General features: G+C 47.7%; 1 protein-coding gene across 7 annotated transcripts in view; it reads right to left on the reverse strand.

Annotated features, from left to right (window-relative positions):
* The window catches only part of Tom1l2 (target of myb1 like 2 membrane trafficking protein), a 121,981-nt gene that overhangs the window by 18,730 nt on the left and 81,022 nt on the right, over window positions 1-22,229 (reverse strand). For all 7 annotated transcript variants that reach the window (XM_006246508.5, XM_006246506.5, NM_001399549.1 and 4 more), the window contains 4 exons: window positions 17,140-17,274; window positions 15,553-15,711; window positions 12,813-12,929; window positions 2,886-3,019 (listed from right to left, as the gene is read on the reverse strand). In XM_006246508.5, coding sequence (XP_006246570.1) covers window positions 2,886-3,019; window positions 12,813-12,929; window positions 15,553-15,711; window positions 17,140-17,274 — 545 coding nt within the window. The remainder of the gene's footprint in view (window positions 1-2,885; window positions 3,020-12,812; window positions 12,930-15,552; window positions 15,712-17,139; window positions 17,275-22,229) is intronic.

A 22,229-nucleotide genomic window follows, 5' to 3' on the forward strand; every position in this document is an offset into this window, starting at 1 on the left:
GAACAGGGAATTTATTAGCTGGTTCTAGGAGGAGGCCACCATCCCTAGCCATCTCTTCGCACATCTGGCCCCAATGCTCCTCCACTCTCTGAGGGTGTGCTGGGTCACCAGGTCTCCACCTGGTCCTTGGTGAGGGTAAATGCAGAGCTCCCTCTACTCCACAGACGTTTGCTTGGGGGGAATCAGCTTGTGGTTAAAAATACTCCCAGCCCAACCTCAGGAAGAGAAGGGAGAACCTGGAGAAAGGCCTTGCCAGAAACCATAAGATATTTTGTGCCACCTACCTAAGGGTTGCCAGGAAGGCAAGATGGAGGGGACCTGCCAGGGACACTCTCCTTCACACCCAGGCAGCAGATGGCTACAAAGGGAGCTTAGCTGAGAGCAACTGAAGAAAAACAGCCCCTCTGCCAGAAGTCAGCCTTACAGCTGGTGGAAGCTGTGGAGTGTCCACAGAGGACAATAGATTCTGTTCTGCATTATATTTAAAAGTTCCAAATGACACAGGCGAAGGGAAGCCAACCACCTCCCTCCAGCCACAGCCTGGGAAACCAGAGACCAGAGAGGCACTGCTCCATGCTGCCAGCCCTAGTAGGTGGTCAGCACCTGAGACAAGGGACCGGAAGGAGCAGTGTGACTAGGTGTACACTGTGGAGCTCATTTGGTTTGAGTTTTAGAGGGTTTACTGTAGATGCCCAGGTGGGGCTTAAGAGAGCAAAGAGTTGTGTGGCAAAGAGGATGCCACAGATAAGAGTGGAAAACACCAGTTTACCAGAGGAAGCAGGCTTGGGCTCTGGCCGGCATTCTGAGAGAAAAAGACAGGAAAGAAGAAAGGCTTGACTCGGAAAGGTGGGCAGAGCTAAGTGAACCATGGCAGCTCAGAGACTGTGTCCTTATTTATTTATCTATTTGTTTATTTTTTTGTTTTTATAGGCTAGGCAAGGTGGCGCATGCCTTCAATCCCAACACTCAGCAGGCATAGGCAGGGGATCTCTGAGTTCAGGGCCAGCCTGTTCTACAAAGTTAGTGCCAGGACAGCCAGGACTACATAGAGAGACCTTGTCTCAAAAACAAAACAAAACAAAACAAAACAAAACAAAAACCCCCAAAACAAAACAAACAGAAAACAACAACAAAATTTGTAGTAGCCAGAGTCAGGACACCAGAACAAGTTCCATAGAATAAACTAGGCAGGATTCATAGGACACAGAGAATGAAGTGGCAGTCATGTAGCCAGCATGGGTCTGTGCCAGGTCATCTGCATGCAGTTATAGCTGTTAACTTGGTGTTTTAGCTGGACTCCTAACAGTAGGAGTGGGGGCAACTCTGACTCTCTGGCCTGCTCTTGGGACACTTTTTCTCCTACTTGCCTTGGTATGAGGGTGTGTGTCTAGTCTCACTGTACCTTGTTATGCCAAACTCTGTTGATATCCCTGGGAGGCCTGCTCTCTTCTAAAGGGAAACAGGGGAGGAAGGAATGGGACTGATGGAGACGGGGTGGGGACTGGGGAGGAGTGAAAGGAGGGGGTATATTGAAAACTAAAACTAAAACAAAAACAAACAAATAAAAAGTAAAAGAGAACTAGAAAGACCACATGGGCATGGTGGTAGGTAACTGTAATCTGAGCGTCTTGGGAGAGACTAGGGTAGGAAGGTCAAGAGTTCAAGGCCGGTCTGAGACATAAATATGTATGTGTGAGTGTGTGCACGTGTGTGTGTGTGTGTGTGTGTGTGTGTGTGTGTGTGTGGAGAGAGAGAGAGAGAGAGAGAGAGAGAGAGAGAAAGACAGAGAGACACAGAGAGAGATATCCTGTTCTCTATACCCCTTCAAAAAACAAAAATCTCATTAAAACAAATAATAAACCAAGAAACCAGAAAGATGTGTGGTTTTCGACAGCTCCAGAGGTGCCTCTGAAGTCTTTGTAACTGCAGACTAGTGGGCTTATGGGCAGCAGTCAGCCACATATTAGTTCTGCCATACACCTCCAGTAAAGGGTTAAATGGACCTACTGGGCTGCGAGAGCCTCCAAAGCACAGGCAAACAGTGTCTGTGTTCTGTTCTTACTTATGTCAGATCATTGTCCTCTGACAAACATACAGAAAGCTGCCAGTCAGCAGAGTGAGTGGCCACAAGCCTCCAAGGGGCTCACACTTCTGTCAGGCTCTTTTAATGGAGAATGCTGGCCTAGAGTCAAGGCAAGCCACAACCCTGGGCCAATTGGGAAGTGCCCAAATACAAAGTGCCAAAGTACAGATGGGAGATCTTCTCGCCACTACCCACTTAAAGCTCTGTCCAGAAGAGACTCTTTAAAAAAAAACAAACAAAAACAAAAAAACAAACAAACAAACAAACAAAAACCCTTCTGCCCTGTGGGAGGCTTTGGGGGCAGGAAAAGAGGGTTAAAGTTTGTCACTTTAAGTAGTTTGGCTGCAGGAAGAACTGAAGAAGAGTGTTTCCCCAGAGAAACAGTGCTCACACCCAGCCTACTTCACTCAATACCCCAGAAGTACTGACATTTACAAAGGGAATGATCTTTTTTCAAGACTAGAAATAGAGGAAATCCTGTTCTTTAGTAAAGGGTCCCCTCCCCCAATCCTTTTCAAATTCAAAGGATCATCATAGGAGCAGGTGCAAACCCCAGCCCTCCCTGGGGCTCACACAGAGCAGAGGTGGGTTCTGCAGTCAGCTGCCTGCTGCTCTGTTCTCTAGAGAACAAGCAGCACTTTTTCTGTCATCCAAGAGCAGACGAACATCTCTGATGACTACTCCCCACCTCTAACACCCCCAGGCTCTCTCAGGCTCCCTCTCCCTGCTTTGTTTATGAATGAAATTCCTCTGACATACTAATCATCTTTTCAAGGAAAAAGACCCCAGGACTCTGCCCCACCTCTCATAGCGGAGGAAGACATTGTTGAGGTCATCGTTGACGTGCAGCAGCTCCTCGGTGACCTCCTCATTGGACACTCGGGAGATGAGCTCCACTATGCGGTGCTGCATGGCTCGGCAGGTTCTGTTCAACTCCTAGGAAACATATGCACTTCTGGCAGAGCCTGCTGGGAATGCTTTTCTCACGTTCTACTGCCTTTGAAAGGATCTGCACTGTTTCTTGAAAGTCACAGAAGGAGTACATGTTTGTTCATAAAACGAGACGTGTGCAGAATGTGAAGTGACAGCTCCCTCTCTTCTGCCTCAGAGGAAGCAAGTACTTCTGTAGGCTTGTGAGCATGTGCAACCACACACACACACACACACACACACACACACACACACATGTGCACACACATGCACATGCACACAGATACCCATACACAGACACACACACATGCACACACAGATACACAAAGACACACACACAGATATACACACAAGTATACACACATGCACACAGATACCTATACACATTCACAATAGACACACACTCGCACACACACATACACACTGCTGTGTATTCACAAGTGTTAGTGCAAGTCAATCTTAAAAAGAATATTTAATGCAAACAAATTTGAAAATCAATATGGGATTCTTATAAAGATACAATTTAATAAAGTTATTTAAGCAGATATATGCCTATAATTCCACTAAAACCAAAACAAGCAATTAAACCATCACCTACAGAAAAAAGTTTTGGTGCAGTTCTATGAGGAAGGTCACTACCTAGACCATATCTGGACAGCTGAAGTAGACTGTAACACCCAATTCTTTGTCTTTGTGAGTTTTCACCTATGTCTGATGTTGGTGCTAAAGTTAAACCATCAAGTGTTAAGGTTGCACCACACACTGTCCAGGCATCTCAAGCGTACAGCCAGTCTTGCTACTTTGTGAGTTCTTTATCCCACCAGTTTCACCCCCTATCACTAGATAGGATGGGAGGAGAGTAGAGAGGGAGGGAGAGAGGAAGAGAGAGAGGGAGAGAGAGAGGGAGGGAGGGAGGGAGAGAGGAAGAGAGAGGGAGGAAGGGAGGGAGGAAAGGAGGGGGAGAGAGAGAGAGAGAGAGAGAGAGAGAGAGAGAGAGAGAGCGCGAGAGAGAGCGAGCGATCCCTGAATCTAATTTCTTTCTTCTTGCTTTTTTCTTGAGGATGACTATTAACAAACTGTAACCAATCCCCCGAATGACCAACAATCACCAACTGACATCTTAGGACTCTATCATTTATAGACCCTCCGAAAAGTTCCCACAATTCCAAACATTACAGTCAGAAAAACCACCTGCAGCTAGTAAAACCATGCCTCTGCTAGAGCACAAGGCAAACCATAGTCAGCTGCTAGGGTCATTTTGGAGCAGCCTCATATCCCACACCTGGGATTGGAACAAAAATACTCTCTTATAATATTTCTGTGTTTTAAAGAAACCAAAACTCCAGAATTGTCAGTACACAGGTGTTAGATGACTTCAACAACCAACTACACATCGTTTTAAAAGCGTTTGTTTCGTGTGTGTGCCTGAGAGTATGCTTGTACACCACCTGACTGCAGGTGCTGGTGGAAGCTAGGAGACTGGCAGATCCAGGAACAGAGTGACAGGCAGTTGTGAACTGCACAGTGTGGGTGCTGGCAGTCAAACCTGAGTCCTGTGCAAGAGCAGCAAGTGCTCCTAACTTCTGAGCCATCTCTCAGGCCCAGTACAAATTAATTTTAAGATAGAAAAACAGCATTCTTTGTGCCTGCTTCTCTTAAGCAAAAGCTCCTAGGATCCTCTGCCACTTGCACAGCCTGCCTCACTTCCTTACATGTATGTCACACTCAACAGAGCTTGCTGTCCTGCTACTGTTGGGTATGTGGCTTACGGTATTCTTTTTCTTTGGCCAATCCAAACAATGTAGCAGTTAATACTCATGCCAATTCTTACATACCTGGGCAAGTACTTGCATAGCATGAGTTTCTCAGAAATACAGAATCTCTCTAGTCAAAGTATTACATTTAGAACACAGATTGGGGGCTGGAGAGATGGCTCAGTGGTTAAGAGCACTGACTGCTCTTCCAGAGATCCTGAATTCAAATCCCAGCAACCACATGGTGGCTCACAACCATCTGTAATGGGATTGGATCCCCTCTTCTGGTGTGTCTGAAGACAGTGAATGTGTACTTATATATAATAAATAAATCTTAAAAAAAAAAAAAGAACACAGATTGGTGGTCAGAGTAAAAGGCCCTCCACGAATGAGGTCAGTTTACTTGCATTGCTAGCAATGGCAGGGCTGTATCTTATGACGGCGTCATGTAATCTACAGTGGCATGTCTGTTAAGTTGCTGGGATCTCAGAAGCACCACAGTTCTCACAGACTTCTGTTGGCCAAAGAAGCACCTGCAACCCTCAGCCACCACAGCTCTCTCAACCTTTCAGAGCAGCAGCCCCATAAGACAGACCCTGCACCTCATGGGCTGGTTTATAGGAGCCCCGCTGCCCCAGAGCAAGCTCCTAGCTAGGCTCTTGTTTGCAGAGATCCTTAAGTACCTGGTAGGGCTCTAACAGGGCAGGCTGGTCAGGCCTCAGCCTTCCTGTTGGCCATGAGGGTCAAGGCAGAAGTGAAATACTGTTCCTGGACACTGGGGGGAGCTAATAATCCAGTTAGATATGGGAACAGACACCAAAGCGGGCCAACTTTCTCATACAGCTCCACCTCAGAGCCACCTCAGTCTGAAGATGGGTCTTACATACCAGACCTAGTAAGAACAGGCAATCTTTGCCTCTTTCTGTCTCATCATCCTGCTCCCCTGGCTAGGAGACCTCTCTTCCCACTTCCCCACCACAGGATGACACATAGCAGCACTTTCCAATGTTCCCGAGAGAATGAATAGACAAGGCAGGTGGCCTCTACCTACTTAGTGCTTCAGCCCTCAATGCTATGAAACTTGTGTGTCCTAGGCCTGACTGTGCTCTCTTCCCATAGTGCTCAGCCCCACGGTTCCCTGGCGCCTATTTGGAATCAAGGCCTGGCGGAAGTGGATCATCCTGGAAGCACTCAAACAGCTGCATTTATCAGGCCAGAACAGACCTGCACTTATCTGACAGTCTGGTGTTTACCTGAACCAGAAGATTCTTTGAGACTCCTTCCACCCTGGATCTGACCGCTTTGCAGGGTCTGTCACCCTCTCTGTCCACTCAGAGCAGCACTATCAGTTTCTTGAGCACCACACAAGGAATGCCAGTATCTGGACCTTCTAGATGTTTCTCTTAACAGTCCAGACCCCTCCTCTTGGCTCTCCAAGGATTCCTACCCTAGGTTTGGAGAAGGAAGTATGATTTCTGGAAGAGTCTCTCCAACAAAGGCAGACTCTACTACAAAGACTCGGGGCAGGAAATCAAGACGCTGTGTAGTGCTTATGGCTAAGCAGCAATCCTCAGGGCCTTGGTTGGGGAAAGAGAAGGAAAAGTCAGTCAGTGCTCATTCCAACTGCAGGCCAATGGCAAGGTGGAAGACCTGCATGTCATGGGCACATGGCATGTCGCAGCAAACAGTCCCAGGCTCTCTGGAGCCTTGGGCATCACCTTCTAGGGCCCATGGGTCATCTCTAAACATGTCTTAGACTTTCAAGGATGAGAGGTGGTCTCACAAACTCACCACACTGCTTGGGGCAGCGAGGGGCTGGCCTTCTGCCAACATTTCCTTTCCTTTCATTAAATTCCTACTTATCCTTCCAGACCTCAGGATGCTTCCCTACCCAGTATGTTATCATATAAATTTTCAAATATTTAGCAAAGTGCCAGGCATGGCACATACCTTTACATCACTTGGGAGTCAGAGGCAGGCAGATCTGAGTTTGAGGCCAGCCAGTAAGCTCTATATATATCATGTTCCGGGACAGTTGGGGATATATAGAGACCCTATCTCAAAAACAAACAAACAATCCATGCAGGTGCTGGAGAGGTGAATCAGCAGATAAGAGGACTTGCTTGCTGCTCTTGTAGAGGACCCAAGTTTAGTTCTCAAGATCCTTGGTCATTCATATGGTATACATAAACACACACAGACAAAACACTCATACACCTAAAATACATAAATATATTTTAAAAATATATACATACATATGTGTGTGAATACATATAATAAAAGTATAACGACTTATATTTTATACTGTCAGCTTTGCCATGTAACTCCCACATATTTACCTCCCTGCCCACTCAGGATGTCTCTAGAGACTCTGGCAGATGCTCCTTTACAGGGTTCAGGGTTCAGGGTTCATGTCTCATGTCCAGATCTGGACGGCACCTGCTGCCCCACACTGTCAGTACAGCTCTCCAGCAGCCTCCCACCAGCCCGCTCTGCTCCAAAGACTGGACCCTAGCCTCACAGAGGAGTCACACAGCACAATGCAGAGTGAGTGCGTTAGACACTGCAGAGTTAGGCATGGTGGTATATGCTGATGCGCTCAGGAGGCTGAGCAGGTGGGTTGCAGGTGAGAAGCCATACGAGGCAACAGAATGCAATGCTGTCTCCAAGCAACTAACCAAAACTCATGGCTGCAGCGCTCAAGCATCAGGGTCCCACCTACAAAGGAAGAGAGCAAGGTTCCCACCGTGACCATAGAGCCCCACCCAGAATGGACACTGAGGACTAAGCAGCGGTAGCAAGCAGGTGTGGCTAGGTATATTCTCCACATCACATCTCTGATCCCAGACCTCTGCAGAGTTACGCGGAGGCATCTAAGAACCTGCTACTGCCACACTCTACAGAATTCAGTGCGGAGGAGGATTTCCATTGCCAGAGGCCTTCTGCCCAAAAGACACAGACAAGTGAGCTCAGACACTAACACCAGACACATCTGCTTTGACTCTGCATTCACTGCTTCTCTCTCCACTCCTCCTGCCAGGGTGACAGGAGGAAAACACTCATTTCAGAGTCTCACAAGCCACATTGTGGAAGGTGCCTCAAGGGCTGTCACAAAGACTCTGCCCAGAGACAGGAGCACACATCCCAGCCTTCTGACTCAAAGACTCTGCACATCTCCTGACTCCTTTCAAACCAGTGTCTCAAAAGAGGGTGAAAAAAGAGATGAAATTCCAAATATGTAGAATGAAATTATTACAATATATTAGCAATTTAAAATTCACGTGTCATGAGTCAGTGGTGCATCTTCCTAATTTTCAAGTACAACACACATTTACTTATGGCTCCCAATTGCCTGTAACTCCAGTTCCAGGGGACATGACACCCTCTCCTGACCCCTGCTGGCCCCAGGCACACACATGATACACAAACAGACATGCAGGCAACACATTTATATACACAATGTAAAGTAATACATCTCTAGAGATGGGAGGACTACAAAGATGGCTCAGTGGGAAATGTGCCTGCTATTGCAGGGGACCCAAGGTCAGTTCCTGGGACACAGGGTGGCTCACAACTACATAACTTTCAACTCCAGGAGATAAGACGTCCTCTCCTAGTCTTCATGGGTCTCTGTACTCACATGCACATACCTTCACACAGGCACATAATTAAAAGTTAAAAAAATGTTTAAAAAGAAAAGAAAAAAGATGGCCATCCCCATGGCCTCCCTGGTGTCATCTATAGCCATCACAGTAGACTCAGTTGAAGATACCTGGTCCCCCTCTATTCCTAACCATGAGAAGCAGTGACTGATTTTCTTCTGGGCCAGAGGCCAGCAGCTTGTGCAGGTCTCCCTTCCCACCATGCAGACTCTGGGCCACGAATTCCTTCAGTGCCAAGGATTGCCGCTTTGGCATCCTCCTATCTCTGGGTCTCAGCAGCCAGTCACTTCTGCAAATGCCTGCCGCCAGTCAGAACACTGGATCACATACCCTCCTTGCTGCCTAGTTAACCCTGATGCTGTTATCTTCCCTTCAAGAGACAGTTTCATCCCTACCTCACAAAATAATCTTTTTATCCTCTAAACCCTTTTCAAGGCAAAGGAATGGAGAATTCAGTCCTGAAGACTCGTCCTGTTGCAGAAGCAAAGGGGATGGGGAAGAGAAGGGAGAGCATGAGGTGTGGGTTACGCTAGATTTTTCCTGAGAAGATATTCTTGGCCACTCTGTTGAAATGAGATGCACAAAGCAAGCGGGGATGGCCACAAGCTACTTAGAAAAGCAGCACAGAGAAGGGCTTTTTTCAGCTGATAGAGACCTATACGATCCATCATTACATAGTTATTATTAACTGAAGACAGCTTCAGAGGCTCAATTAAATCCCAGGAAAACATTGTCAGTTTCGGCTAAGGGCACATACTTTAGGAAAGACAGTGACAGCTTTGCACCTCAGGGCTCAACCATGTGTATATGTATGTGGAATGAAGGAGGCATGGCATGCCAGGGGTGTCACCCACCTTAAAACTAAGACTAGGGAGACAGAGTCAGGCATGTCTTTGAATTTGAGCCCAGCCTACTCCACATGGAGAGTTCCAGGGCAGCCATGGTTGTGTGTGGTAAGACTGTCTCAAACCAAACCAAACCAAACAAACAAACAAACAAAAAAAAAACCAAAAACCAAAAAACCAAAAAACAAAAGGTGCAAGATGACAGAATGGGCCTGACGATACCTGCCTCCTGTGGTGGGCTGCCTGTTCCTGCACAAGAGACATACCAGCAGCATGGACACTGGCCAATAGGCAGGCCTTACAGCAGTCCCTGGATACCCAGGTTCTACCCATGTGGCTAAGGGATTTTCTTTGTGCTTTTGCCCAGCACAGACCATATTAAAGCTACTGGGAACAGATTTGAGTTCAGTGTGCAGAAGGACTTTTCAGCAGTCATTAAGAAGCTAAGATTCACAGAGGACATGCCCTGTGACAGCCATATTCACAGGAAAGTAATTACTCCAGGAACCAAGGAAGGAGATCCAGGCTCAGGAAAGGCCATGCCTTACCGGAGTCTTCCAGGTGTGCATCCGGCCTTTTGTAAGTTGTCTGCCCTGCTGTGCTCAGAGGCTAACCATGATGTCTGCTGGAAACAAACAGTGCTGTATGACATCCAGAACAGCCTGTCACTGGGATGTGAAAAAAAAAACAAAACAAAACAGATCCAAAACTCTGGAGAGGAAATCTGGGCACAGGTGTTCCGTTGGAATAGTTGTCTGGAAGATATGCTTAACTCAGAAAGAGGATCTGACACCCACCCTGGGAGGCGGTAAGTCCCCTCCCAGCATCTTACCTCCTTGAGGCCTTTAGCAAAGCACTAGGTGTTACTGGTCTTGGCCTTTCCTCAAAGACAAGTCACTTTTCCAGGAATCCCCAGACAAGTAGTTCACAAGTTTCCCTGTTGTTCTCGTGGGCTGTGGGAGGACGCGCTTGAAGAGCTTTGCCATAAGTAGGAAGCAGCTAAGATACAAACTGCCCATCCTGAGGCTGGCACCTCCAGTCACCTCTCCTCCGACTCCCTGCATCTTTCAGTCATCAACTTACACTTGTGTCAAAAGCAGCTTGGGTCTGTTGGTGGGGACATTTGGGCTGGTGACAAATATGCTTACTTCCAGGCCCTGGCCAGCATCCTGAGCTCTGGACTACTTCTGCCCTGAGTAGTCTGGCTGTCTTCCATATTGCCCAAGGAATGTTAGGGGTAGACTTTGACCCCACCATGTTCCAAGAGGACAGTGGCATTTTCCCATATGGAAGGCTCACTATTCTGTTAGAGCCACTGCCTGCTGGTTGCTGACTGCTGGGGCAGAAGAAGGGCGACATAAGGCAGTGGCCTCCAGCCAGGAAAAGTGAGTCTGTTCACACAGCTACTCGTTTCTGCCTCTTCTATGCTGAAATGACAGCCTCCCGCAGGCTCCCAGACATGGTCTTTTTCTGTTTGATTTATATGACAGCAGTGGGGGCCAGTAGGCTCAGAGTTGGAACAAAACAGAGTGAAGGCAAATGTCATTGGAAGCAACCTATTTTTGAAAACGGAGCTGATGCCAGGAGACTAGGTTCTGTTATTCTTGGCTGATGAGCTTGTTTAAACAAACAAACAAAATACCCTACAACCACATGCGTGTACAACCCGTACATGCACTCAAGCACACATGTAAGTACGCACATGTACACACATGCAGTATATATGCACACACACACCCACACCACACACACACACACACACACACACACACACACACACACACACACACACACACAGATCATCTCTGCTGTCTGTTCTGATTGTCTGGAACCATGTTGCTGCTGTTCAACCCACCTTCTACTGTCCAGAGCAACATCCCATAAAAGGAATTCCAACACTGATATAACATAGCATCACCATATACTGGACTGGCCTCAGATGCTTGTGCACCACGGGAGGCCTAGCTGAGCCCTCCTGCAGGCTAGGTTAGGGGCCAGTGATGGTGTATTAGAGGTAGGTAGGTCCACAGAGTATAGCACACGGTCACCACCTGAGGAACCAGGGTCCTGGTTTGTTGCAGGTGCCAGGAGTGAAGTCTGGGAACCAAAGAGGGAATGTTTAGTGCTCCACACTGACATAGGTCAGACATAGGTCATCTCAATTTCAAGAATGGTCTGATGTCTGGGTCCCTTGCAGGTTCTCGTCTGTCTCCTGTACTTAGCTGGGAGCTCCCTAGAGCAGGAGCCATATCTCCTACTGTCTATGACCCTTAGACTGTACTTAGTGCTGGACCAGAAGGAGGTTCTACCAAGCCTTGCCCCATAGAAACTTAGGGTTTGGAGTGGGGAGTGGGAACTCCAAGTAGCAGAACTACTGGGCATGTATATTACCAAAGTGCAGGGCCATCAGAGCCAAGTTTCCTGGGCGACCAGTGTGTGTAAACAGCAAAGTGGGAGACGCAGTACTCAGTTACACAAGACTGCCAGACAGAAATAGCAACAGCAGTAGCAGAAGTATCATGAGGCACTGAGGCCAGGTCATCAATCCAGCATGATTCCTGATCTGTCCACTCATGTACCCCACCTCTCGGAGGAGGGATCTGATACTCGCAGCTCACAGCATCCTCTCTCTACCCTTCCAGAAGGTCGCTACCCTGAAGGGCAGTGCCACTGCCTCTTTCTGTACAGGAGTCCCTGCGTGCTAATATGACTGGGCTCCACTTCTGCCTCAGCCTCACAGGCTCTCAGCTAACTGAAGGATGAGACTGCAGCCTGGCTGCCCTCTGTCTCCTTTCCTACCATGTCCAAGATATGTAGGGTGGGCTCGGGGTCTGGTTCAGTGGTGGAGTAACTTGCCTAGTGGGCACGGCCCTATGTCCCAACTCCAGCATCACCATCTACAGCGTTCAGAGGCAAAGAGGCTGGGGGTGGGGCAGCAGCTTCTCAGGAACCAGTGTTCACCCCAAGCCTGAGCAGTTCCAGCAGTGAGGCAGAGAACAGGGGGTTTAAATTTACCTCAGAATGGCCTGCCTTAGGATGAGAGACTAGCAGGGCTTCTCCATGTCTCCAAGGCCCAAGAACTCTTATTCCAAAATGTTTATGACACAGTAACAAGGGAGCAAAGTCATGAACAGGACTATACACATAGCAAGGTTTCAACTCAATGTAAAATGCATGAACACAACAAAGAGTCTACCTGAAAATACATCAAAAGATAAATTCCACTTATTGCAGATGGCTAAACCAAAGAAAAATATTTTTCATTTTGATAGGCACATATTCTACAACTGGTACTTTAAAGTGGGGAAAATTATTAAATAAAAAATTTAAAGTACAGAGTGATACTGGCCTCTGCCCATCTTCAAGAAGTAAGGCTGAATGTGAACCAACATGGACTTGGACCCTCTCCACCATGGTGCCACCAGACTTGTCAACATGGTTGTGTGCCCAAGTAGGGTGCTCCCACAGTATGCAGCACTGCCCCTAAGGGCCCAGCCAGGCACTCAGCCCATACTTCCGAAGTTAAGGTTATCCTCACCTGTAGTAGTTCCAGATCAGAAGAATCCTCCTGCCCAGGGACCATTTCTGTTAACATCTCAGACATGACTTTTGTGTTTCCCCGAACAATGTCCAGCTCACTGCGCAGCCTAGCAATCTGTAGGTCAAGGAAAAGGCAGGAAGAAGATCAGTGAGCTACAGGATCAGAACCAGCCAGCCCACAGCCTGCAACATCCTGCCACTATGAGATTACCTAGATTAATCTGAACCATAGGAGTAGCCTCTTACCCGCTTGGCTCTGCCTACCAAGGGTTGGAGTATGGTGAGAACCACATGGAGGAGGCGGGGAACCCTGGTCACTAAGTCTGTTGTTTGTATCTCGCTGTCCATAACAGCATGTGGAGAACGACGTACAGTAAGCAGCATGGGGCAGAAGAGAGCTGAACACTCGCAGCTCTCCTCCCACAGGGCCCTCAGAGGCCTGTAACTGACTAGGCTTCTGTTTCTTCTCTCTGAAATCAGTATATGGTAGTGCAGGTGCTCCAAGATCCCTTTATGACCCTCATGAACATAGACTCTGTCCGTTCCAGCGTCATACCCTAAAGGAGGCTGGCCAGTGCTCAGAGCATTCTTCTGCTAAGAAAAAATAGGTGAGGAGTAGGAGCAGACTTTTAAAAGCACCCCACCCCGCCCAGTCATCAGCATCCGCAAACCCTGAGCCTTCTCTCCTGCAGTTGGCATACTGTATTTTGTCTCCCTCAGTCTTCCAGTCTGAGCTTTGGGTTACCTCCTGGGTTTCTAATCCTTTCAAGACACCAGTGGAAGCCACAGGTACATTCTCTGTCCACAGTGAGACTCATAAAAGTTATACAGGAATGGTGTCATCTCAGAGTTACAGCCTGCCTTGAGTTATGTGCAGAGGATGCTACAGCACCAATGTCTACAGATGGACTGGCTTCTTCCAAGCCTACCCACTCACCTATGGGAAGGGAGTGATAACCCCACACCTCACAGGTTGCTGTGGGGTCTACCTCATGCCTGATATACCTGGTACAATGCATACTGGTGACCATAGGCACACCTGTCCTATAGTGTCCCAGAGCTGGACGGAGTGGGTACTTCTCCTGCAAGAGACCTATTCCAGATCCATACCTGTCTCTCCTAGCAAGGCCTTTCCATTTCCCCTGGCTTGCCTAAGTACAAACACCTACCAGTCTCCCTCAGCCTCTCTCATGCTATAAGAGTCTCTCAGCAAACTCTTAACTCTTCAGGGAGTAACCTCAACAGACACCTGAAAGATGGATTGGGCTCCAGAAGCCAGCCTCTGCCTTACTTCGGGGGTAGCCTCGAAGCCTCCTTAACTCTTGAGTAAGAAGATTCTACCGCTGATGGGTTCTGAAGCAGCCCAGGCCACACACTATCTATCCTACATGCTTCAGTTTCTATTTTCCACCTGGGGTGGGAGCCACAGTTCTTAGGGTTGCTACACTTACCACTCAGGGTCTCCTCTTGGTTACTCCACTGCTGATGACCCTTTCTTAGCACCCACTACACTGCAGTGAGCCAATGCAAGGGCTCCATTGCCATTCAGCTTGCAATACTCTCTGTTTCCTCTCAGAGCAAACCTGGAGCTCTGCCCAAGGAAGCAGGGCCTAGAGCCAAGACCTCTGTCCACAGCTCCCCTTTACAAAGGCTCTGGTTCTGTGCGTGAAGAGGGGCAGCATTCAGTGACCCAGGCCCGACTGAGAGCATTAACTCCACATTTCAGCAACAGTGTTTGGTAGAGACATGGGAACGCCTTCCTTCTGTGGACCAGGGTCAGGACCTGGCTACCTGCTCAGACTGAAGTTAGTTATTCTACTGAAGCCTTACATGGAACGGAAGAATGTGGCTTGCACCCAGGCCTATGTGCCTCCTTGCTTGCATCCTGCTTTCCCCACATGCTCTCCCTTAGCATGGGCAGAAGGACAGAGCTCTACCTATAAACAACTGCCTGAATTCCCGTTTTAACAATGTTCCATAGTAATGGCACTGTAACAAACGGAACTGCAAACAGCAAGTAAATTTCTTCCAAGTCTCACCCACTCTAAAATCTCAATAGAATTCTATAGATTCAACTAAAAATAGTCTCTATAAATTCTCTAAAAATACAATTTAGTGAAATTACCAGTAACTTATCAGGATGTAACACTCAGACAGAGGCAGAAGAGGTTTCTGGAAGGCCTCCTCCATCTAGCTGTTGCCTCCAGGGTACCTCATTGATTAAATATGAACTGTGATGGCTGGCACATCTCATGGCATCCATGCTCTCCCCAAGGGGAGATGCCTATTCACAGTTCGCCAATGCTCCTTTGCTTTGGACCTTGCTTTCTGTCACCCATCTTCCCACTCAGCCTATATGCTAACCCACTCTGCAGGTGGACTGGATGTTCCCCGCTATGCTACTATTCTGTGCTGTGTGTGCTGATGATATTGCCTGCATAGGCCTCAGCTGACAAAACCCCAGGCCCACTCCAGAGCCTCTGTGCCAAGTTACCAGTTTCCTTCTATGCCTTGCTCAGCCCTGGCTCACGGAATCTTCAGTTCTGCTTCCTACCACAGAAGACCACATACTACTGCAGTGATCTCCAATCTGTCTACTCCAGAGGCCAGGTCTTTCCATCTTTGTGTCCCCACACCCAGCATAGTACCTGGAAGTCTAGGGAAACTTCTGTCCCCTGGAGAGGTACAAGAGGGCAGTTAGCTGGTTTGCTTATGCCAAACTAGAAGCACATGAATACCTGTTCTGAATTGGCTGTGATGGGGCCCGTCACACTCAGAGCCGGGGCCTGTAGAGTAGAGTAGGGAGCTGCAGGAGGTGAAGAATACGAGCCAGCAGTTGTCCTGGGCTGTAACTGGGACCTGGGAATGGTGGCAGCTGGATCCATTTCTGGGACACTCTGGCATGACAACAACAGTACTTTTTGATTCACTTGTGTGCCTAAGTGCCTTAGCATGGCCCTCCCCCTAACACAGGTGGTGTTTTCAGTTAGAATCCACAGAACCTAGATGGGTCTCTTCATCAGGGCAGCAGAGCCACCATTGTCCCTTTCCTTCCTCCCTCCCTCCTTTCCCTCTTCTCCCTCCTTTCCAAACAATATGCTGCAGACTAGCAATGCAACCCAAAAGGCATTACTAATCATGAATCCTTCCTTGGTACCACAAGACTACATTTGGCCTTTACAAGAAGACTAACATAAATAGCAATCAGGCAATTAACTGATCGCTCTCTGTAATTATTAGAACAACAATACTGTTCCTTCTGGGTCATTAATAGAAGAATAAAACAGGTTATGTTTATACAACAAAGCATAGGTAACTGGTTTAGAGGGATCATAATAAGAAAAACGCATTGGAAAGTGTGATTCTTTTTGCCCTCTGCCCACTTAGGGATCTCAGATATCTTCACCAACATTAGTGCACGTGTTCACACAAACGTGTAAGGCATACTGCCATCCTTGAGCTCTCCATGTGAGAGACAAGCAGATGGAGACCAGTAGGGCCATGTGAGCCATTGCTGGTGCCTCTTCAGACTGGGCTATCCTGGCTTTGCCCCTGGACTGGGAGCTGCTTCATTGCAGTACAGAAACTAACTACCCAGAGGAACTATGATTGGTACTAGCAGCATTCATTTAACTCTGAAACACATGGCCACTCTGGCCACTGTCAGCACCAAAAAAAGTTCTTCAGGGTGGTTTAAAACAGGCCTTTTCTGGGTTCCAAGTCCCAAAGCTGACAGAATTCAAGAATGCCTGGACTGATGCTGAATGCCCATGCTCAAAATACATTTTAGATTCCCTGATTAGGCTGGAATGTGGCATAGTAAAAGAATGTGTTCTTAGTATGCATGAGGCTCTGGGTTCTATCTCCAGCACCAAATTAAAAGTAAAGAAATTATTCACGTGATATACACACTGTACTGTATGCTAAGAGCTGCTCCTTGCCTCTGATGAATAAACATCACCCCTTGGTACCACAGAAAATAAGGACAGATTCTCTCACATCTTCTATAGTCTTCTGTAAAGCAGGTGCTAATGACCCTCACAGGAAGGCTCAGGCAAAGCAGCCATTTCCATGAAAACTGCTGAACTGAACCCTCTACCTTATTCCTCCACTGTCAGTGTGAAACTGGGAGAGACACTGCTGCCACTTAATCACCAGTCCCCCAGCTGTCTCCCTCTGCATCCCCCTTGTTATTAAAAAGAAATGCCCTGGAGCTTTAAGAACACATGACAAGCTGAATAATGCAAAGGCATCAGCAAAAGGCTGGTACAGTGCTTGGCTGTTCTACAGGCAGGCTTTCTAGAAAGTACTAGCTGGAAGCTTACCCGCTGGGGTGTGTGGATAGGAGACAGAGCGTCCAAGTCTGCCATGGGGAACTCAATCCCCTTCCTCTTCAGTTCTTCATAGATGTGTACAACACCAGTGAGGTCAGGACTGCTCCTAAAGGCGTCTGCCCATGCCTGGGAGGGGAGAGGAAGGCCTGTCAGGAAGTACAAGTGCTTCTTTCACAGGGTGGCAAGGGGCTGGAAAGCCAGCTCGATCCTCTGAGACCGGTGCTTCCAGACGTGCCCACACAAGGCACACTGGCAAATCCTACTCTGCTCCTCTCTGGCAATCCGTGCTGAGGCACAGCTGCTGAAGCTCTGATTTTCAACGATGCTGTTGAATGTGAACAAACTCATAAAACTTGATTCAGCATGTATTTCCTCAGAGAAGTGGCAGAGAAATAACACTAAGTTCTTTGCACACACTATGATGCAGGAATTTGCTGCATCTCAAGGAAATCAATTGCCCAAGCTACTTAAGAAAGTGAAGACTTACCTGAATGTCTCCCAACTGGATACCTGACAACACACACACACACACACACACACACACACACACACACACACACACACACACACACCCACCCAGAGCAGGGGCCACAAGTAAATTGAACAGGAAGAAAAGGAAAAATCGATGTGTGTTGAGAAGCCAAGGCTGACTCCAGTTTCCTCAGCAGATCAGTCAGTACTAAAACTTGCCCAGCTGGGTCCTGTCACTGACATGTGACATGATTTCAGCCTAGGGGCACAAGAGTCCATTGGGAGCCAGACCACCCACAGCCAGTGGCTGGGGCTCACTCCACCTCCCTGGAGTCCTGTATCAACCTGGTGTTTTTCTATTACCTTGTGCAGCTGACAGTTTCAGCTTACATCTACCCAAACACAGGAATGAAATTGAAAGTTCCAACGGCAGATTTTCTTGAATGAAGAAAGAACAAAAAGGAGCAAGAAAATTGTGAGCAGATCACCATTTCTAGTGATGCACAAACTTCCTAACAATTAAAAGAAGTCCTGTTCTTTGGAAGTTACAGAGGAATCAAATCCAGCAATTACTCAACAGGCTCCTCAGAAATATGGTTCCCAGTGCCGCCCCTTTATTATAATATGCACCCAAAGGAGGAGATGCTACTCTTTAGAGATGTCACCATCACAGCATTTAATGGCCTACAGCCATGACCGCCAGCCAATCCAGAGGCAGCTACAGAAATGCTATCTCTAACCACCAGAGCCACTAGAAGTTAAAAGGCCATATTCCCAAAAGCTTCCTTAATTAAATCCAATGTGTCTCACACACTATGAACAACACTGTCGGCCTGGCTTTCTCTCCTTGGTGCATTTATTTAATGTGCATACTCAGGGATCTTACCTCACCATGGCACCAGGACAGCCTATCTCTGCCGACCCTTTCCTCTGCATCTGAAGGAACCTACAGAGGCTGTGGGCAAGACCCAGCCGGAGACCCACGCAGCCTGACAGCCTTGACTTTGCCCATTCTTTCAGCATCATGGAGTCTGGTCCCTACTCAGTCCAGCTCAGTCTTGCAGTTCTGTGCTTTCAGTTTAAGGAGCAAGCTTGGGAGCTCTCGGGCTAGGGGTACAGCGTTTGCCCAGAGTGCATCAGCCCCAGGTTCTATGCCTAGCCCTATAAAAAGAAATAATAAAAATAAACTTAAGGAGTCTAAATACTTTTCCACTGGGAAAGGTTGGGGGATAAGCATGGTAGTTTTCCTGGTGCCACTTCCTGCCTCTGTTTTCTTGGAGAAACAAATGGCTCTGGGGACTTTCTTAGTGTTTCCTTGCTCCATGATGTTCTATCTAGGTACATAGTCCTCAAGACTCCTCCTCATATTCAGACATACTCAGGAACTGTGCCTGCCCTAAGGAACTGGGACATCTTCCAAGGTGGGACTATCCTTCTGCCAAGAGTTCAACACTGGACATAACAGAGAACTGGATCCTTCTTTTAAAGACAATTGCCCCTCTGGAAGTCTAAGCCTGATAAGTAGCTCAGGACCAGGCTGGAGAGATGGCTCAGAGGTGAAGAGCACTGACTGCTCTTCCACAGGTCCTGAGTTCAATTCCCAGCAACCACATGGTGGCTCACAACCATCTGTAATAGGATCCGATGCCCTCTTCTGGTGTGTCTGAAGACAGCTATAGTGTACTTGTATATAATAAATAAATAAATCTTTAAAAAAAAAGAAAGAAGCAGATCAGGACCAGAGATAGCTTATATTCTAGAAAATAACAGTTGATCTGCTGAGTGGTGTGCAGACAGAAGATGTGAAGGTTTCCTGTGACCCCTTCTGTCATTTCCCGGGTCCAATCATAACCTGGCTAGCGTGACTAGGGCTTCTGGGAGGTCCTGCTTTGTCAAGACAAACTTTCCTCTTTAGCTAGGCAAGCAGAGTTGGCTTTAATTTGCAGACAAGAAGTCTTGGTTAATATACCCTAAACCCCACCTGCCATAGTGCCAGTTCCTGTCTAGGACCCCTGGGCAGCCTGGGCCAGACTGCTGAAAGCACAGCATATGCTCACAATAGTAATCTCCCCTGAATAAGTGTCTGACGCCAACAGAGGGGCAAACAGGGGGAGGAGGGAGGAGGGAGGCAGGAGGAGGGAGGGGAGATGGAGGAGGGAGGGAGAAAGGAGGAGGGAGGAGGCTAGAGAGACTTATTTTAAAGGAACAGTGTATGTGAGGACATGGAGATAGGATAAATTATAGCTGTCACATGTTCTAGCATCTTCTAAGGACATGCCTAGATAACTTCTCTTGTCTCCCCAGCCAGGTCAAGCATCTTTGAAGGTACACACAGGTCTCTTGCCGTTGTACAGGGAAGGCAGTCAGTCAATAACTGTCAGACTAAATTTAATTAAGTTCTCACAGTTACTAAGCACCTTTATTTTCCTACTTCAGAGAATAGAGGAGATGGCATGGAGGCTGTCAGCAACTAATATGAGCATGATAAAGTAGGGCTCCTGCTGCAGGCTGAGCAGAGGAACCCTCCTTACGGGAGCTGAGGCTACTTCTGGGAGGTCATGGTCACCCTGAGCCCTGAACTGAGGCCCAGGAAAGGCAGGATGCTTCCCAAGTAACTGCCTTATCAGGACGCAGGCTCCAGGAAGTACAATGCTGGCATTCGCTCAGGTTCTCTGCCACCATGATCTTTGGCAAATGACATGGTGGCTACCTCACTAGAAGCCAAGATCTTTATGTAATTCCCCCTTTTCCTATTTGTGGCTTCAGTATTTGGAGACTGAAGGACCCAAGGGCAGGACTAACCGGAGGACAAAGGTCAATTTGTGCTTTAGCTTTGTGTGCCATGCTGTAGACAAAACCTGACTATATTTTGTCCATTTCTCTAGTCCTCACGGTTTTGAGGAGCAACTCTCAGAACAAGAGGTAAGTGCTCATTTGAATGTGGGTCCTAGGATATCTCGGGACAAAGGAGACTGTCCTCTTCTGCTCACGCTCCAGTATAGACTTTCTGCCCCAGAAATTGCCAGAGGTTTCACCTGAAGCAGTGTAGTCAGCATGCTTCTCAGTGACAAGGCTCAGGTGCCACCAGGCATCTGACACTATCAAAGAACACAATCTCTCAGGCCTTTCCAGCCTCCCTCTCCATCCCAACCCTCATCCAGTGGGGACAAGCATACATGCTGACACACTTCCTGTCTGCATGTGATCAAGCACATCCTGTGCAGTTGGGACAACCAAACAGAAGTGAAAACACATGGCTTGTTATCTCACATGAAGCACCTTTATTTTCCTACTTCAGAGAATAGAGCAGCCCCCAGCAATCCAGAAAGTTATCTGTCCTTGGGCATGTAGTGCTCACAGGTTAGAGGCATTTTGTTGTATTGATTTTTTTTTCTCCCTCAGGCACTGGGATCAGCAATCACCAGCTGCGAGGTACCAAAAATTTATGCTTCCAAAATCTCTTGATTGTTTTATAGATCTCTTAAGCACAGTAATTTAAACTTAAGACGTAACTTTAGCCTTCACATTAGAAGGCACAGAAAGTCTCGCTGAGGGGCAGAATGGAGAACAGGAGAAGGCATCAGAGTGTGCGTGTTTGAGTATGTATGTGTCTTGCTAGAGATGGAACCCAGGACCTTTCACGTTCCTAGCTAGGGCTCTGCACTAAGCTGTACCCAACGAGCAGATTCTGCTCACAGTTGGCTCCGAGGGCAGCTGATGGTAAACACATGCTATTGAAAATGCACTCCTATGGTCAATTCTAAGCCAGCCATGCCTGGGACTCCAATCCAGTGAAGGGTTGGGAGATGATGGGTTGGAGCAGGCAGACGTAAGGGAACAGGTTCTCTCACCTACTCCGTCACAGGAACAAGAGACTTGAGAAAAGCTGTCCCACCCTCTGCATAGCAGTAGCTGTGCTTCCGTCTTTGAGGTGAAGTATGAGGCAGCTGGCTCAGGCTGGCAGCTGGGAAGGAGAGCCATGATGTCTCTTCCCTACCCCAATCCCACCCCAAAAGCCTGATGCATGTTTCACGAGTAGGAAACTGGTGGGGCTTGTCTGTGTAGCTTCTTACTCCAAAGCTTTTCAAGTATTAATATATTCAGTCAGCTTCTCTGGAATGGGAGACTTAGGGCAAGGCCCACTCCATCATTCCCCATAGTCAGACCAGCTCTAGTCCTTCCTACCTAGGCTTCAGCTCCAGTTGACTGCAAACCCCAGTCTCTCTTTTTAACTTGCTGTCTCCCTGAGGGCAGGGGCAGGGCTAACCTGACCTGACTTCCCAAGCAGCTGGGCTCTACCAAGCACTAAGGAAGAGTTTGGATTATACTGGCACCTGCACCATTAGCAAAACCACTTTCCAGTCCTGCAGGATTCCACTTAAAAGACCACTACCCACTCACAGCTGTAAAGAAAAACAATGATTGTTACCACTCTAATTTATTGTATCCTTTTTTTTGAGGCAGGGTCTCATGTAGCTCAGGCTAGCCTAAAAGTTACGATGTAGACAAGGTTGGCCTTGACCTTGAATGCCTCCTCCCAATTGGGATTGCAGGGGTACACCACCACACCTGGCTTGCTGGTTCAGCTTTTGAAAGGACAGTTGTTCCTA

Source organism: Rattus norvegicus, chromosome 10 (assembly GCF_036323735.1).
Source record: "Rattus norvegicus strain BN/NHsdMcwi chromosome 10, GRCr8, whole genome shotgun sequence".
In the NCBI taxonomy this organism is placed as follows: Eukaryota; Metazoa; Chordata; class Mammalia; order Rodentia; family Muridae; genus Rattus; species Rattus norvegicus.